Genomic DNA, 18,666 nt, shown 5'->3' with positions numbered 1-18,666 from the left:
ACAGGCAAGCTGCATATGGGCCAGGGCGGAAGCCGCATTGCAGTAGAAGACCCTCCCTTGCTTCCCAGGTCACCCTCAGCAGCGAGATATCGTCCAGGATGAACTCCTGTGGAAAATGTTGGGACAGTGTTCAGTGTAGGTGTCCCCTGAAGCTGTTGGCTCTCCCCAAGGCACAGAAACCCAGAGGACAGTGCAGCCCTGAAACAATCAGTCCCCATTACTCACCATTTTGAGGCTCCCGTAGGATATGTGTGCTCTGTTTCGGACGGGAAAATTCTGCTATTGTGTAGACCCTGTGTGTTTTCTACTCCTTAAGTGCGGGGGGGAATCATTACTCTGTCTGGTATAAACAATGCTGCCTCTGTTAAATGTTACGTTTTGCCTATATAGCTGCATCAACCTTGAGACCTCAGCCGTCCCTCTTATCGCCTGCTCAGAGACTGCAAAGACTCAGGAAGAGACCGCGAAAAAGCAAAGAAGACATGCTGCAAGAAGTGATGCAGCAATCTATTAAAGAGAACGAGAAGGCACAGGACTGGAGGGAGAGAGAAAGCAGGATCCGCCAGGAAAATGCAGCGCACCGGCGGCAAAGCACCACGCACCGGCAGCAAAGCACTGATAGGCTCATCAGCATCCTGGAGCACCAAGCAGATGCTATCCAGGAGCTGGAAGCCATGCAGAAAGAGGAGCAGTACCGAAAACGCAAACGCCGCCACACCCACAGCCCTTGTCCCAAAACTCTTTCCGTTGTGCCCCACTGTCACCTCCAACCCGCTTTCCCCAACTTCCGTGTTCTTCACGCCACCCGCTTCCTCCAACACCAGTATCTTCACCACCCAACCCTGAAGACCACGACCCTTACCCTCTGCACTCAACCCCCACCACCATGCAGTATAGCTGCCCTGAAGTGCAGCACTCACTGCACAGCACACCAGACAGGACATACATGAATCTGTGATTGCACTGTTCCCCACTCCACCCCCTTGTTTCTTTTCAATAAATGGATTCTTTGGCTTTAAAAACATTCTTTATTATTGCATAAAGTAAAAGACTCCTTAGCCCAGGAAATAAACAGGCACTGCAAGTCTGTTGTCTGCTAAGCAGACACTGATTTCCTAAAGATTGGAACTACTGCACTTCACTCCCGTGCAGGGCACCAGACATCACTGCTGGTTTTCAGCCTCAAATTGCTCCCTCAAGGCATCCCTAATCCTTGCAGCCCCGCTGGGTCCCTGTAATAGCCCTGCTCTCTGGCTGTGCAAATTCAGCCTCCAGGTGTTGAACCTGGGAGGTTAATGCCTGAGTGAAGCTTTCACCCCTCCCTTCACAAATATTATGGAGGGCATAGCACGCAGATATAACCGCGGGGATGCTGCTTTCAGCCAAGTCCAGCTTCCCATACAGAGATCGCCAGCGGGCCTTTAAACGGCCAAAGGCACACTCCACAGTCATTCGGCACCGGCTCAGCCTATAGTTGAACCGTTCCTTGCTGCTGTCAAGGCTCTCTGTGTAGGGTTTCATGAGCCACGGCATTAACGGGTAAGCGGGATCTCCAAGGATCACAATGGGCATTTCAACTTCCCCTACCGTGATCTTCCGCTCTGGGAAAAAAGTCCCGGCCTGCATCTTCCTGAACAGCCAAGTGTTCCGAAAGATGTGTGCGTCATGCACCTTTCCGGGCCAGCCTGTGTTAAGGTCAATGAAACGCCCATGGTGATCCACAAGCGCCTGGAGAACCATAGAGAAATACCCCTTCCGATTAACGTACTTGGATCCTAGGTGGGGTGGTGCCAGAATAGGAATGTGCGTCCCCTCCACAGTTAGGGAACCCCATTTGTGCAAAGCCATCCACTATTTCCTGCACATTACCCAGAGTCACGGTTCTTCTGAGTAGGATGCGATTAATGGTCTTGCAAACTTGCATCAACACAATTCCAACGGTCAACTTTCCCACTCCAAACTGGTTTGCGACCAACCGGTAGCTGTCTGAAGTTGCCAGCTTCCAGATTGCAATAGCCACCTGCTTCTCCACTGGCAGAACAGCTCTCAATCTCGTGTCCTTGCGCCGCAGGGTGGGGGCAAGCTCCTCACACAGTCCCATGAAAGTAGCTTTTCTCATCCGAAAGTTCTGCAGCCACTGCTCGTCATCCCAGACTTCCATAACGATGTGATCCCACCACTCGGTGCTTGTTTCCCGAACCCAAAAGCGGCGTTCCACAGTGCTGAGCATGTCCGTGAATGCCACAAGCAATTTCGTGTCGTACGCGTTACACGTCTCAATAGCATCGTCGGAATCCTCACCCTCACTCTCACTGTCACTTTGGATCTTAAGGAATAGTTTGATAGCCAAATGTGATGTGCTGGCGAGACTCGTCAGGATACGCCTCAGCAGTTCGGACTCCATTTAACACAGACAGATCGCGCTGCACAGAAACCGTTGAAAGATGGTGCCAAAGGTGGACGGAAACAAAGGGATATCTGGGATGCGAAGCGATGCATCACGGGGCATTGAGCCAGGACCCAGAATCCCCCGCACCCACGCCCCCTTCCCACAACCCACGGCGCCAGAATGGGAAAAGGCGCTCTGTGGGATAGCTGCCCATAATGCACCGCTCCCAATAGCGGTGCAATTGCCACAAATGTGGCCACGATAGTGCGCTGGGCAGCTGTCAGTGTGGACAGACTGCAGCGCTTTCCCTACTCAGCTGCACGAAGTCAGGTTTAACTCACAGCGCTGTACATCTGCAAGTGTAGCCAAGGCCATATATCAAATGCCCTGGGTGGGTCTTGAGTGTTTGGGGTTTGTTTTTTCTTTTTGTAGGGTCTCTCTGCTATGTTTATATTTTTGAAACAATCATTTTTCATTTAACTAACAATAAAATATACTTTTCAGAAAGCAATTCTTTTTTGATTTAATCAACCATTTTAATCAGAAAAATATATATATTCATATTACAAATTTAAATATTTACATCCATATTCCATCATGATTTTTTGCCCCCAAATCCTATCTACTTTCAACTGGAGTTCTATATAGAGATTCCTGAAACTTAATGTGAACAGAGCAACCAAAGATAATTGATTGGCTGGATCTGAAATTCTTAAAAGATTGTGGGGAAAAATACCCCCTAATCTACAAAGAGTATTTCCAAATAATCTGAAGAGAACTTCCTTTCACCACTGTAAATATGTCAATATCTACGACATCTGCTTTTGCTGATGTCAAAGTCTGATGTCACTTACGTTTTGTTATATTTCTTATGTCAAAATATGAATGCTGACTGCATTCTTCTAGCCACATTATCCAATATCCCAGAGGAATGAATCTGCTCAGCAGGGCTTGAAACACTTCCCTGCAGGCTTCCCTGCCTATTATGTGCAACCAATCGGAAAGTCCTTCCTCTTTCAATGTGACATGTTAAGATCACAAAATGTGTTGCTGCTGCTTCTGCTACAAGAGTTGCAATTCATGATCCAATAGTGCAGGGAACAAACTGTATTCTCTTGGGTAGAGTGTAGGCTTTCAAGCAAAGCAAACTATATACAGAATAAGCACTGCAATAGCAGAATTGCTGAGGCCTGAATAAATATAAACCTTTAGCTATCTGGGGACACAAGGAAGAGCAGAAGACATACAACACTGATTGAAATTGACAATTTAAAAGTAGGATTCTGTTTATAGGATTTTTTTAAATTAAGACAACATACATTTGGATAAAACTGCTAGTCTAAATTATTCTTTTTAAATACACTATTCAAATAAAATAGTTTTAAGTTAACTGTCACCACTGTTTATAATACTCAACGTCTGCAAATAATAACTTCTTTCTGTTGTCAATTTTGTCTGTGTCTATTTGGCAAACAATTAATTTTTTTCTGTATTTCTAATGGAACTGTAGATTATTGCTCTCAACATAAACGATATAGTTCAATAAATAATATGTATTATCCAAGCATGTTCCCTTTCAGTTCAAAATGAGTTTTAAGGAAGGCCAAATCTTGGGACGAAACTATTTGAAAGTGTGACTTTACATGAAAAATTGGTATTTTAACTACATGCCCATGTTCAAATTCCAAGTTAAATTAATCATGGTGACAGTAATTAAAAAACAAAACATTTTAAATAAAAAAAACAAACCTTAACAGCATGCATTAGATATTATAAAACCAATTTGGTTTTTATTTTTTCTTTCTTTTTTTCTACTGTCTCAGTTTTCTAAGCCATCTAGAATTACAAAAAGACACAAGATCACAGTAAATAGAACAACTTGATCAAACAGCATGTTACATATTCTAGTTCTCTTTCCATTTATAGTTTGTTGGGGGAGAACAGACTTTTGAACTTATAACTGTATAAAGCAGCATCACTTGCCCCATAACCTAAGCCGTGCTGAACACAACGCCATCAACAGCCTCAGGAACAACTCTGACATCATAATCAAAAAGGCTGACAAAGGAGGTGCTGTCGTCATCATGAATAATTTGGAATATGAATAGGAGGCTGCTAGACAGCTCTCTAACTCCACATTCTACAAGCCATTATCCTCTGATCCCACTGATGATTACCAAAAGAAACTACACCATCTGCTCAAGAAACTTCCGGAGAAAGCACAGGAACAGATCTGTACAGACACATGCCTAGAACCCCAACCAGGTGTATTCTATTTGCTACCCAAGATCCATAAACCTGGAAATCCTGGACGCCCCATCATCTCAAGCATTGGCACCTTAACAGCAGGATTGTCTGGCTATGTGGACTCTCTCCTCAGGCCCTACGCTACCAGCACTCCCAGCTATCTTCGAGACACCACTGACTTCCTGAGGAAACTACAATCCATCGGTGATCTTCCAGAAAACAACATCCTGGCCACTATGGATGTAGAAGCCCTCTACACCAACATTCCACACAAAGATGGACTACAAGCCGTCAGGAATAGCATCCCCGATACCATCACGGCAAACCTGGTGACTGAATTTTGTGACTTTGTCCTCACTCACAACTATTTCACATTTGGGGACAATATATACCTTCAAGTCAGCGGCACTGCTATGGGTACCCGCATGGCCCCACAGTATGCCAACATCTTTATGGCTGATTTAGAACAACGCTTCCCTAGTTCTCGTCCCCTAACGCCCCTACTCTATTTGCGCTACATTGATGACATCTTCATCATCTGGACCCATGGAAAAGAAGCCCTTGAGGAATTCCACCATGATTTTAACAATTTCCATCCCACCATCAACCTCAACCTAGACCAATCCACGCAAGCAGTCCATTTCCTAGACACTACTGTGCTAATAAACTATGGTCACATAACCACCCCCCTATACCGGAAACCCACTGACCGCTATACTTACCTACATGCCTCCAGCTTCCATCCAGGACACACCACACAATCCATTGTCTACAGCCAAGCTTTAAGATACAACCGCATTTGCTCCAATCCCTCAGACAGAGATAAACACCTACAAGATCTCTATCAAGCATTCTTAAAACTACAATACCCACCTGGTGAAGTGAAAAAACAGATTGACAGAGCCAGAAGAGTACCCAGAAGCCACCTACTACAGGACAGGCCCAACAAAGAAACTAACAGAACCCCTCTAGCCGCCACCTTCAGCCCCCAACTGAAACCTCTCCAGCGCATCATCAAAGATCTACAACCTATCCTGAAAGATGATCCCTCACTCTCACAGATCTTGGGAGACAGACCAGTCCTCGCTTACAGACAGCTTTGCAACCTTAAGCAAATACTCACCAGCAACCGCACACCATACAGCAAAAACACTAACCCAGGAACCTATCCTTGCAACAAAGCCCGATGCCAGCTCTGTCCACATATCTATTCAAGTGACACCATCATAGGACCTAACCACATCAGCCACACCATCAGGGGCTCATTCACCTGCACATCTACCAATGTGATATATACCATCATGTGCCAGCAATGCCCCTCTGCCATGTACATTGGCCAAACTGGACAGTATCTACGCAAAAGAATAAATGGACACAAATCTGACATCAGGAATCATAACATTCAAAAACCGGTGGGAGAACACTTCAACCTCTCTAATCACTCAGTGACAGACCTGAAGGTGTCAGTTTTGCAACAAAAAAAATTCAAAAACAGACTCCAAAGAGAGACTGCTGAACTCGAATTAATATGCATATTGGACACAATTAACTTAGGTCTAAACAGAGACTGGGAATGCTTGGATCATTACACTAATTGAAATTTTTTTCCTCCATGTTAAGTTCTCCTCACACCTTCTATGGGTCATCTCGATTATCACTTCAAAGTTTTTTCTTCTGCTGCTACTGATAGCTCATCTCAATTGATTGGCCTCTTACAATTGGTATGCGTACTTCCACCTTTTCATGTTCTCTGTATGGATAAATATCTTCTGTCTGTGTGTTTCACTCTATGCATCTGAAGAGTGAGCTGTAGCCCACGAAAGCTTATGCTGAAATAAATGTGTTAGTCTCTAAGGTGCCACAAGTACTCCTGTTCTTTTTGCAGATACAGACTAACACGGCTGCTACTTTGAAACCTGTATAGACTCTGATTCTGCTACTTGGTGCACACAGACCTACAACTGTGCAAAGGCTTCAATTTGGGGTCCCCTCAGACACCTTGCAATATTAAGGTCATGGAGCAGAGCATGGATTCAAATTATTACTACAGCATTATGCCGGTTAGTAGTTCTGAATATTTAGAAGATCAAAGTAAATAGGAAAGTTTAATAATTAATTTCCAGAGAGCTATCTAAAGGGTAGTAAAAAAGGGAAGATTAAAAAAAAAGCCCTTCACCTTTAGCCCATTAGAGTTTGCCAAGTTAAAAGCACAGAGTAAGCCTATGCTGGGTACTGTAGCAGCCATTCAGAGTGGCTGCTAAATTTGCTGAAAATAAGCCTCAAGAGGGACCCAGCTTTTCAGAATCCCAAACCTCAAAGTTAAAAAAACATATGGCTGGGAACATAGTCTCCTTCTAAACCTAAATACAGAACCATAATTTTGTGAAGAAAAATATCCACGATTTAAACATTCTCATTCTCTCAGTATTACACAATATTTCTGTCCCATTTGTTTTGACCATCCAGGAATGGCAGGGATTAATAAAGCATTTCTTCTGATTTAAAATGACTGTTTTTAAAGTTACATTAATTTTCTCTCTCTCCCCCGAGTCCTTTTACCCATAATTGGCCTGCATTAGACAAACATAAAAATCCAGATCATGTCCAAGAAAACATGTCCCTGTAATACTGAAGATTTAGCTCTTTAACATAGTTGTACTTTTAACAAACTTTCAAAATTAAGGTTACAAAGTAGCAGCCGTGTTAGTCTGTATCCGCAAAAAGAACAGGAGTACTTGTGGCACCTTAGAGACTAACAAATTTATTTCAGCATAAGCTTTCGTGGGCTACAGCTCACTTCTTCAGATGAACAAAAGGAGTGAACAAAAATGATTAGTCACTTAAAATTGTAAGATCAAGGAAATGTCAACAGTTTTTTTGCAGCTCCTGTCTCACATTTCACATTGGTCACTTTTAAAAAGTCAATATTTGCCAACAGTTGCCAACCTGTGGTACCAGAGATATCAAAATATTTCCCTATACTTGAACTAGGAAATAACTGTGCTATCTCAAGTACTGTGGAGTGATAATCTGATAAACACTGACTTTTCAATGGTGGCCACTATATATGAAGAAATAGAAATTCTGATCCACTGACTGGCCTTCTACATCTCTGTACAGTATTTGTAATTGATGAAATACTACTTTCTTCATAAATGACCAACAGAAGAACCAATTATTCTACAAATTTTCCCCCATTTCTTTCAGTTTCTCTGTCTTTACTATCTTCTGACCTCAGACAATACAGGGACATCTCTCGAAGAAGGATGGTGGCCAGAAATAGGGGAAAAGGGAGAATATAGCACATCATGTGGATAGGTCTCTTGCCATGCGCCATAAGATGTTGCACACAGGGCACCTCACCTTTATTATTTGCACATAATGAAACAATCCGCTAGGAATCTTGATTGTTTTTCAATGAGCTAGTCAAATTTTAAGATTTTTTTTTTTTAAACTTAGGTTACTGGGTCTAAGAAGTGAGCCCTTACATTTCAAAGAGCTGGAATAATCTCAACGGTGACTAGCAAACCTTTTGTTTGGTAGAATACTTAATTCTGTAAGGAAAGCTCAGCCTACCTTTGTTGGAAGCTGCTAGTGATCCAATATCTTAGGCCAAATGTACATATAAACTCATCCAAAAAAGAGGCTGGTGGTGGTACCTAAGCAATGATGAAAAGAGTCCTTCAAACTATTTTGTTGAGTTTATAATTTGGATTCCCTTAACTCAAGCATAGTGGTGCTTTTAACTGGAGTTGGCTGAGCTGCCAGCCAGTGTAGGCTGAGCTCGAGTTAGCACAACTCCTCAGCTGCTAAGACAATCGCCCTATGCTGCTAACAAAATCATTCTGTGCTGCTTTCGTGATGTTCCATAGTGTGACCTCTCTCACTTGAGCTAGGAAGAGTTAATTGGAGAGTAGAAAACTCAAATTAACTATGCAGTAAAGACCCAGACTTTGAGATGGAAGGGTTAAGCTCAACACATACCTGTACCAACAGAAATTACTGGCAAAAATTGTTATAAAAAAAACCTTTATCTCTAGGTGGCAGGGAAGGCAGAATGAGATAGAAAGAGATCAGTTAATATGGTGAATAATGATAAGAACCTACATAGACAACAGACAGAGTGGATTTAAAGTAAAGAGACAGTCCTTAAAGACCAGGAGTTGTATGCCTTGATCCATACTGAATAAAAATAATAATGAAGATCTGGAATTTGTGCATTGTGGTAGATTTACATTCATTATTATTAATCATAGACGTAAAACATTGTAGAAAGAAATTAATAAGCCACCTTAACTCATCACTGAAATGCAGTCACCTCTGGGATGAAAAGTGTCATCTAGTTAAATAGCTTACAGCAATAAAGTATAACAGTTTTAGGACAGGAAATAAAGAATAGAGTTTTCACCCAGAACCGCAGGAGTAGTTTATATAAACAAAATGTAACTACCCAATTTGAAATTTAACCAGCACACCAGAATTTACATTTCTACTCTTCCTCCCAAAAAATGCCCAGGTATTTTTAATAATATAAGTAATCAGGAACTCTGTTTCCAACCTCATCTAAAATGAAGTCAAGTATCCTCCAGGACTATGTTGGGGAATAGATTCAAAACTGATACACTGGGAGAAGTAACACCTCATGAATCATAGACATCACTTAAGTAAGCATCTAGACGTTCCTTGGAGGACTCCTATTCATGACTGTTCCCAAAAAAACATGGGATGGAGGAACAATTTCCAAAGATAGACCAATGGAAGCAATTCTTAAGGTTTTTGAAATCTTCATGATCTTAGCATTTGTCAAAACCCCTATTTTGATGTTCTCAAAACAATACATATAACCAATAGCCAAACTTGGCCTATCCAAGTACTGCCCCAGCTCAGCTCCCCTTGATAAAATCTCACAGGATTACAGCAAAACGTGGTATGTCTGCAGGCATATATATTAAGACAATTAAGACACAGAATATATGTAATAAGATTCCAGATATGTCACTCTGGGTATTTTTTTTATTATTATTACTATTTTTTTTAAATATATGGAGATATCCTATCTCCTAGTTCCCTCCTAGAACTGGAAGGGACCCCGAAAGGTCATTGAGTCCAGCCCCCTGCCTTCACTAGCAGAACCAAGTACTGATTTTGCCCCAGATCCCTAAATGGCCCCCTCAAGGATTGAACTCACAACCCTGGGTTTAGCAGGCCAATGCTCAAACCACTGAGCTATCTATCCCTCTGCAATTAAAAACCAGCAGCTGGCCCATGCCAGCTAACTCAGGCTCTTGGGGCTCAGGCTATGGGGCTGTTCAATTACGGTGTAGATGGTCAGGCTCAGGCTGTGGTCCAAGCTCTGGGACCCATCTACTTTGCAGCCCAAGCATCTACACAGCAATTAAACAGCCCCTTAAACCAAGCCCCACGAGCCTGAGTCAGCTGGCACAGGCCAAGTCTTACTGCAGAGTAGACATATCCTCTGAGTGTCACTCTGAAGCCTAAATGTCTGCTGAGTCTGTGGGAAGCAATGGAAACAGCTAGCTATAAGCATGGCTGGGCTCTTTTTGTTCAGAATATCACCAGGTTCAATCACCACTGGGTTACGAAGTCTATTACTACCCAATTTAAGTTCTGAGCCATTTATGGATTATATCCGTGCAGGGTACAGGTACAGTAAGACAAGTATCTACACCATGCCAAGAGTTCTAGATCATTGTGATGTGAAAGATAACTCAACCAATAACCTTCCTTACTCTAGAGCTAATTTGCATGTAACAATTTCCTTGGTTGTATGAGGGAGACTTGCACTAATAGTGGATTACTTGGCCCAAATGCCGCACACGTGCATCCAACTGCTACCTATACAAATCAACATAAATCTCCCAACACCCCAACATAAATCAACACAAACAGAATACTCAATAACCCAAATACATATAATCCCTCAGCACAGCACACATCCCTTATTCGCCTAAAGCACAAAACCATACAACTCTCCCAGCACAATACAACCCACACACAAATCAAAACAACTACCCACACAATAACTCCAACATCACTCTGGAATCTCAAATGTTTGTTGAGTCAGTATGAAGTGGTGGAAACAGCTATGGACATGGCTGAGGGCTCTTTTTGTTTAGAACATCACCCATTTCAATCACTACTTGGATTCACTGTCTGTTACCATCCAGTTTTTAAACTCTCAGTCATTTTTGCCTTTTTTACACAAAACTTTAGGAATTACACCCATGTGACAGCAAGGGCTTTCAGCTATTGGTATCTCATAAAGATACATTCCATATGCCCTCAACAGTTTTGATATCTTTTCTATATTTTATCAAAGGCACATAGGCTGCCAGGGTTAAGTGAAATTGTAATTGTAGTTCCCCTTATAAAGTGTTTTATGGGGACTGTAGCCACAACTACCAGCTCAGGAGTTTTCTGATGTCTGTGTATTTTTAAGCAACATCAAAACAGCTTAACTACTTAAATAGCTGCTTAGTGCGTACAATAATTTATTTGCCAAATTTGTAAAGTGCCAAGAAAATAAATATTTAATTTTACTTGTCTACAGTAATACTTTGCAGTGACAATGGATTCTTTAATGTTTGATAAATATTTGGCCAACTCTTAGTCATCTGATGTGTCAGATATCTGAACTGTTCTTTCAACTGAAGTTATAAACTCCTTGGGGCATGGACTGTAACTCCCTCTATGTTTTGTACAGCACTAAAACCAGTCATTACATTCAAACATGTTATAAAATAGGATTTTTTAAAAATCACATTTTAAATAATGATTAAAAATACTACAATTTCTAAAAAAGCTGTCGGAGAGCTATCAAGTTGCCAGTATTTAGAAAAGAAATTCAATTAAATATTGAACAGGAAAAGAAGTGTATGTGTAACAGTACATTATAATGCACACCATATTACTTAGATACAGGACATCACCCATAGCATAATATTTAGAATTTCCTATAATGATTAGCTTTATATCAGGAGGGTAAGGCAAAACAGGATTGCTGAATTACAACCACGACCAACGAGATGATTCTGAGAAAAGGGGGCAATTAAGCCCATTCTATTGATATAAATTAGATTATTGCAGATAATATTAAAATTTCAATGGGTTTGGTAGCACGCTCCACTAGAAGCCATATTACAGATAAACAAAGCGATAATATATGCATACTTACACTTTCAAACATAGAAACTAATAAGGCAGAGAAAACTGTTTATGCAATATGCAAATTTATACTGAATTCCACATACAGTAATACTTTATTAGTTATGAAATTCTGTGTGTACACCTCAATTCAAAACTGGTACAATTCAAATTCGTCACCTTTAGGATACTTTTGAAAGTTTTTTTTTCCAATTACTTTGCAAAAAAGGGGGGGGGGGGGGGGGTGAGATGACAACTTGGGTCCTCTTTGTCGCCCTTCTTCCAGAATTCTGGAACTTCCACAGTGTTCCAAGACTTATTGACAATCAACATTAACGGTCCAGCAAGCTCCTTCGCCAGCTTTTTCAAAATTCTTGTATGCAAGTTATACAGACCTCCTGATTTTAAAACGTTTAACTTTAATAGCTGCTGTTCTGCTTTTTAATACCCTCCTGAAATACTACTGGAATGCAAAGAGTGTTATCATATGATATGACTACATCATCTGTTTTCCCTCAAATACAGAACAGAAATATTTCTTTGCCTGTATGTGCCTTTTCTGCATTATTATTGATTCTACCGTTTACATCTAGTAATGGACCAATACTACTGTTAAGATTCTTTTTACTCCTAATATTCTTTAAAATCTTCTTATTGTCCTTAACTCTGCTGGCAATAGATTTTTCCTTGTGTCCCTCTTCTTCCCTTATCAATTTTCTACAATTCCTAGCTTCTGATTTATATTCATCACTATCAACTTCCCCTTCCTTCCGTTTGTTAAATCACATCAGTTTTTAACTAATACAGCCTCCGTCCTTGATTTTGGCTTTTTGGGGCATATAGTAAAGTGTACTTAAACAATTCCCAATTATCAATCACATTTTATGATTAAATTCTTTACCCCAGCTGATTTGGCTCATAATTGTTTTCGGCTTTGTAAAAGTGGTCATGATCACTTGTTTCTAAGGTACCATCGATTTTTAGTTCTGTGATGCAATATTTTTGAGTTTTTTAGTGTTGGCACCATAAGACTTCTAGCATATGTCACTCAAATTAATGTCCCTCATAATCACACAGCTCTGTTTTCCTACACATTATAGATAGCTGCATAAGAAGGCAGCCATCCTGTTCCCTAGTGTGATTTAGTGGTATCTAGAAGTCACCACCTATTACTCCATATTGTGCTTTATGTGTTAGGACATTGGTCCACAAGCATTCAGGATCATTTTCCTCCAAGTTCTCAGTGACTCAGAAACAGGTAATGCCATTTTGACTGAGAGTGCCATTCCCCCTTCCCTTTTCCCCACTCAATTATTCCTAAACAGGTTATAACCATTGATTGGAATGTTAAAATAAATGGTTATAACCTGTTTAGGAAGCATCAAGTGGGGAAAATGGGAAGGGGGAATGGCACTCTATGTCAAAAATGGCATTACCTGCGAGTCATCCCACCAGGTTTCAGTAATACCAACTAGACTGAAATTCATGCTCAGAAATAGAAACGCCTCCTATTCCTCTTGTCACCCAGGCTCCTAACATTGGTATATAGGTAATTAAGGGTTAATAGGCTTCATGCCACTGACACCCCACTCAGAGTGCCAGTGCACCTCAATCCTGACTTATAACACTTTCCATTCTAATTCTGATTCAGTTTTGATCAGAGACTGCCAGCTGTGCCAGATGCTTTAGTGATGTGGATCGATGCTCACCAGGAAATAGCATGAGACTGTCAAGTACATTTCATTTGTGTACTAAATGAGAATTTTAAATTTGGTTCTCCAGAGGTGAAATGCTCATACATTAACCCACTAAATAACAAATAATCCTAATAATGTGCTTCTCTCTGTTCAGAGAGAAATTCACAAGCCAGAACAACAACAAAATGTTTTCATTTTAGGAAAGTAGATAAATACATCTTTAATTATTGTGCTAATCTTACAAGACGGTACAAAACACTATTGTTTTAAGCTACCTTGTTAACACACTGTCCTTTGCAAAAACAACCAGCTGCAATAATATGCTGTAATCAGAATGTAAAAGATCACTGGTTGGAAAGCAATACTGTAAGAGGGTAAAATACCTCAAACAAACTAACAAAACAAAAATATCATGGGCAACAAATTAATCATAGAGGTCTGGTAAAGCCTTGCCAAGTGGCTTTTGCATGTAAAGCATGTGGAAATCAAATCTTGAAGTAGTTACAAAAGCTACAATTCTTCAATGCAGATACACTTACAAATTTTGGAATTAGAGTAAATCTTTGGAAAGAATACTTGTTCATGGCTATCTAAAATCTACTTTATAACAGGCACCAAAATACAGACACAGTTCAAAGCCAGAAAAAATCTGTGGAAATGAAAGATTATATAAACATCACCTTCCAACCCAAATTAGCAAAACTAACATGATCTCAAAATCTACTGAAATATCGCCATGCATTACTGCAGCTACTTGAAAGAAAAAAGCTTCTTTTACCAAAAAAAGAGATTGCAGGCAGAGCAGAGGGAAGGAACCACAACCTAAAGAAAACGAGCACACTTTCAGAACTTGAACAATAACACTGACATTATTCCAGAGACCTCATAGTACTTGCTAAAAGGCATTTCCTTACCTTTTGTTAACAGGCTTCTCATCCTTCTCATAAGGCCTGATGAACCATTTTCCAATCCTTATGAAGTTTTTATCCATCAGGCATCTACAAAATAATTAAAACATCAATTACTTATTACAATTTAAATGTTAATTCAGTAAATTCTTAAGACATTAAATTAAATTCAAGTTCTTAGCATTCACCTTCAAAGCTCTCCACAACTCTGCCCCTTCCAATTTACCTGCTTCGGTCTCTACATATCACAATCCACCTCCTTTGTGCCATCAGTAATACCAGTCTTGATTCTATATTTAACTGCTTCTCTTACACAGTCTTTGCACTTGCTTCTACACTCCCTGAACTGATCCACCATTCTCTACTTCAAGCCCCTCTTGTACCATAATGCTTAGAAGAATTAGTCAGTGAATAATGACTAAGTTCATAGAAAGTCAGAGTCAAAGATAGCTGATATTTACAACAAAACTTTTATGATTATATCCCTCTCCCACATCCTTTTTACATTACTTCTCTCATTAAGCTGTAAACTCTTCAGGGTACAGACTGTCTTCCCACATGTTTAGAATGTGCATATCACAGTGTGAACACTAATGGAATACAAATAAATAGCGATTACATTAATTTACTAATGCATCAGTTTTCCTTCACTTCTCATATTATTATGAATTATGGTTTTGAAAGTTATGATGACATCACTCATGAATTTAAAAGCAAATGATATTGTCTACTATACAATATTGTTAGTTGCTAGCAATATTTACATTTCTAACAATATAATAATTACTGTTTTGACCCATGTACATGGCCGAAACAATGGGTCTCTCTCAACAAGACACTCTCTCTTTCCACAATGGCAGGTTTCTTCAGGAATTTTCCCTAGCTCACTAAACTGAGAGCAGTTCCCTGAATTAACTGTTTTTCTCTGCTCACAACAGATGCACACTATCTCCCTACAGAATCCACAGACTATGGCTCTAAAAGCTCAATGCAGGAAGCATGCAGCACTCTCTAACAAATTAGAACAGTGGTCCCCAAACTTTTGACCTCACCCCCCCCTTACCCCTGTACGCCTTGCCTCCCCCGCCCAAGCTGGGACAAGAGCAGGGCTGTGGCTCCGGGATGGGGGGATGCGGACAGGGATAAGGGGGTCGAGGCTGGGGCCACAGTTGGGGGCGGGTCTGGGAGGAGAGCTGAAGCTGGCAGCTGGAACTCCAGGCGCAGAGCCCCGGGCACAGGGCTGGCAGCCGGAGCTGGGAGTGGCAGCCGGGCCCTGAGCTGGGGCTGGGAGTGGAGCTAGGTGGCACTCCCTCACCACGCCCCATGGGGGCTGGCACAGGCCCCCGCCATGTCCCCCTGAATGTTCCTCCATGCCCTCTTAGGGGGTCACACCCTACAGTTTAGGGACCTCTGAATTAGAAGGTTGGGAGGGCTTCGGGAACAGATCAGAAGAAGGTGTGAAAACCAACAAAAGGGGTGGGTCTCAGAGCCCAAGCAGGAACATCTTCACTGCTATTTTTACCCCTGTAGTGCAAGGCCGAGTCTGTTGATCCAGGCTCTGAGAGTTGCTGCTTCAGGTTTTGTTTGGTTGTTTTTTTGCAGTGTAGACGTACCCAAAGGGACTATGTACAGTACAGCTGAAACCATGCCAGTAACAACTGTTTCTTATTAGCACAGTTTTCCCAATCGGCACGTATATGTTTTCTTCCTCCTCCTCGGAGCCCTGCTAATTTATCACCATGTCCCTGGGAGCCAGGGCCAGCTCTACCATATTTGCTGCCCCAAGCAAAAAAAAAAAAAAAAAAAAAAAAGCCGCCCGGATTGTGCCGCCCCAAGAATGGACGGAATGCCGCCCCTTAGCATGAGCCGCCCCATGCACGTGCTTCCTCCGCTGGTGCCTGGAGCCAGCCCTGCTGGGCGTCTATGCAGCTTTATTATGCTGTTCAAACATGGTTTGCAGGTTGATAAAACAAAGTCCCTGGACACATTGGCCAGAGTAAATGTGATAGAAATCTGCTATCAATATTTATTTTTAAAGGAAGAAAACATATCTTTCCAGGTGAGATCTGAAAAATGGTTATGCCTTTTCAGAAGAGATTTGTCTAAACACATCTGTTGCTAGCAGAGTTTAAACTGTAGTATGGAGAAGGACAAGAGAAGTTGTGAGAACAAATATGACCCACCCAACCTCCAAGCAAGAAGCAGATGGGTTTCCCCGATTCACTCCATATCTAACCCAGGTTTTATTTGCTAGATGGAAGATCTGGTCTTATACTCTCCTTCACTTTAAGTTTTTCACTAATTTTCTTCTACAACGGTGGCCAAAGAGTACCCAAACTACACACTACTCCTGGGGGAATTCTGTGCCCCTGCGGGGGCATAGAATTAGTATCTTCTGCAGATTTCTTGGCTCCTCCAAAGCAAAATGGGGGAGCCAAAAAATCTGTGGGGCACACATGCCCCTTTCCCAGCAGGCCGGGAGCATCTGCTGGGAGCAGCGGGCAGCAGGGAACAGATCACCGCCGGGCTGGGCGTGCTTCCTTGCCTCCCTGGAAAGACAGTTACAGGTGTGGGGCTGGGCCAATGCCTCTGTGTGAATGAGAGAAAGAGAGAGACAGACACTCTGTACCTCTCGCTTGTTATTGCTGCATCCTGGGCTTAGAGGTGTAGGGCTGAATGAAGCAGGCTCTACTATCCCTGAGGCAGAGCAGAAATGTAACAACTAAGAGTATGTCTTTACTAGCAATGTTAAAGAGCTGCCGTGGCAGTGCTTTAACGTGGCTGTGTAGTCGCGGCACCAGCGCTGGGAGAGCGCTCTCCCAACACTATAAAGAAAACCCACCTCCACGAGAGGAATAGTTACCAGCGCTGTCTACACTGCCACATTACAGCACTGAAACTTGCAGCGCTCGGGGGGGGTGTTTTTTCACCCCCCTGAGTGAGAAAGTTGCAGTGCTGTAAAGCGGCAGTGTAGACCAGGCCTAAGCAAGCAGGCTGCTCATGTTCCCATTGTTAATTGTTCCCATTCTTAATCAATTAAGGCCCCTTTACCTTGCCAGAGTGGTGTAAAGGAGCCTTGTAAATGACAGGTTTCAGAGTAGCAGCCGTGTTAGTCTGTATCAGCAAAAAGAACGAGGAGTCCTTGTAATACATTTATTTGAGCATAAGCTTTCGTGGGCTAAAGCTGTATTTTCCACTGCATGCATCTGATGAAGTGGGCATTAGCCCACGAAAGCTTATGCTCAAATACATTTGTTAGTCTCTAAGGTGCCACAAGTACTCCTGTTCTTTTTGTAAATGACAGAAACTGAATCCTCAGCTAGGAAGGTGTATGTGCTTTCTTGCTTTTTCTCCTGTGCCAGAGAAGCACAATGGGGTTAGATTACAGCTCGGGATCTATTTGACTTATCCATTAAAAAAATGCAGGACGATGATTAGCAAAACTGTACGACTTTCATGTGTGAAAGTCTGAGCAACTTAAAGCAATATTCTACTTTGCAGAACACCAAACACCAAAATAAAAGTAATGTAATTTTAATGAAAATCCAGGATTATAACTGGAATGCAGGATATTGGTTACCAAGTATTTGTAACTTAACTTTCACATATTTAGGAAATGCTGAACAGTTAATTTGATTTTTTTTTTAACTGTAAGGTAGTTTAGAAAAATTACCAAAATAAATGAAATTGGTATGATTATATTGCATTATTTTGACAAATAAAATATACAGAATTTTGCAATTTTTGGCACAGAATTCCCCCAGGAGTAACATACTGTCCCTCCAGTGCATCTGTTGATGTTGGTCCTGCTTTGAGCAGGTAGTTGAACTAGATGACCTCCTGAGGTCTCTTCCAACCCTAATATTCTATGATTCTATGCCATATGAGAATACACTCTGCACAGCCTCCATGGCACAAAGGAACAACCAAGGCAAACAGAGAATAGCAGAAAATCTAAAATAAGTGGCTGAGCAAATAGTTAGAGACTCTAGGCAGCACAATACATAAGCAAAAGGAGGCAGCTACAGCCCAGACACTTAATTTAGAATAGGTGCATGATCCATAAGACAAAAGTGTATCTTTAGGGTTCTACTTAGAGGACATACTGACAACAGTTCCTTCTCTTTTAAACTAAAGAGACTGCAGCTCAAGAACTGTGACATGGGGAGACGGTCTGTTTCACAAATAGGCAGGTAATAGGTCTATATCAACACCTTAAACTTAACCTAGGATTACCATATTTCAGCAAGCAAAAAAGAGG

At 41.5% G+C, this 18,666-nt stretch overlaps 1 protein-coding gene across 1 annotated transcript in view; it reads right to left on the bottom strand.

Moving 5' to 3' along the window:
• Positions 1-18,666, bottom strand: part of MED13L (mediator complex subunit 13L) — a 408,072-nt gene that overhangs the window by 167,425 nt on the left and 221,981 nt on the right. Inside the window, exon 4 of the mRNA XM_034790893.1 lies at positions 14,412-14,495. Within this exon, the coding sequence (XP_034646784.1) occupies positions 14,412-14,495 (84 nt within the window). The remainder of the gene's footprint in view (positions 1-14,411; positions 14,496-18,666) is intronic.

This window comes from Trachemys scripta, chromosome 15, assembly GCF_013100865.1.
Source record: "Trachemys scripta elegans isolate TJP31775 chromosome 15, CAS_Tse_1.0, whole genome shotgun sequence".
Classification (NCBI taxonomy): domain Eukaryota; kingdom Metazoa; phylum Chordata; order Testudines; family Emydidae; genus Trachemys; species Trachemys scripta.
This window is presented reverse-complemented; position numbering and strand designations above follow the sequence as displayed.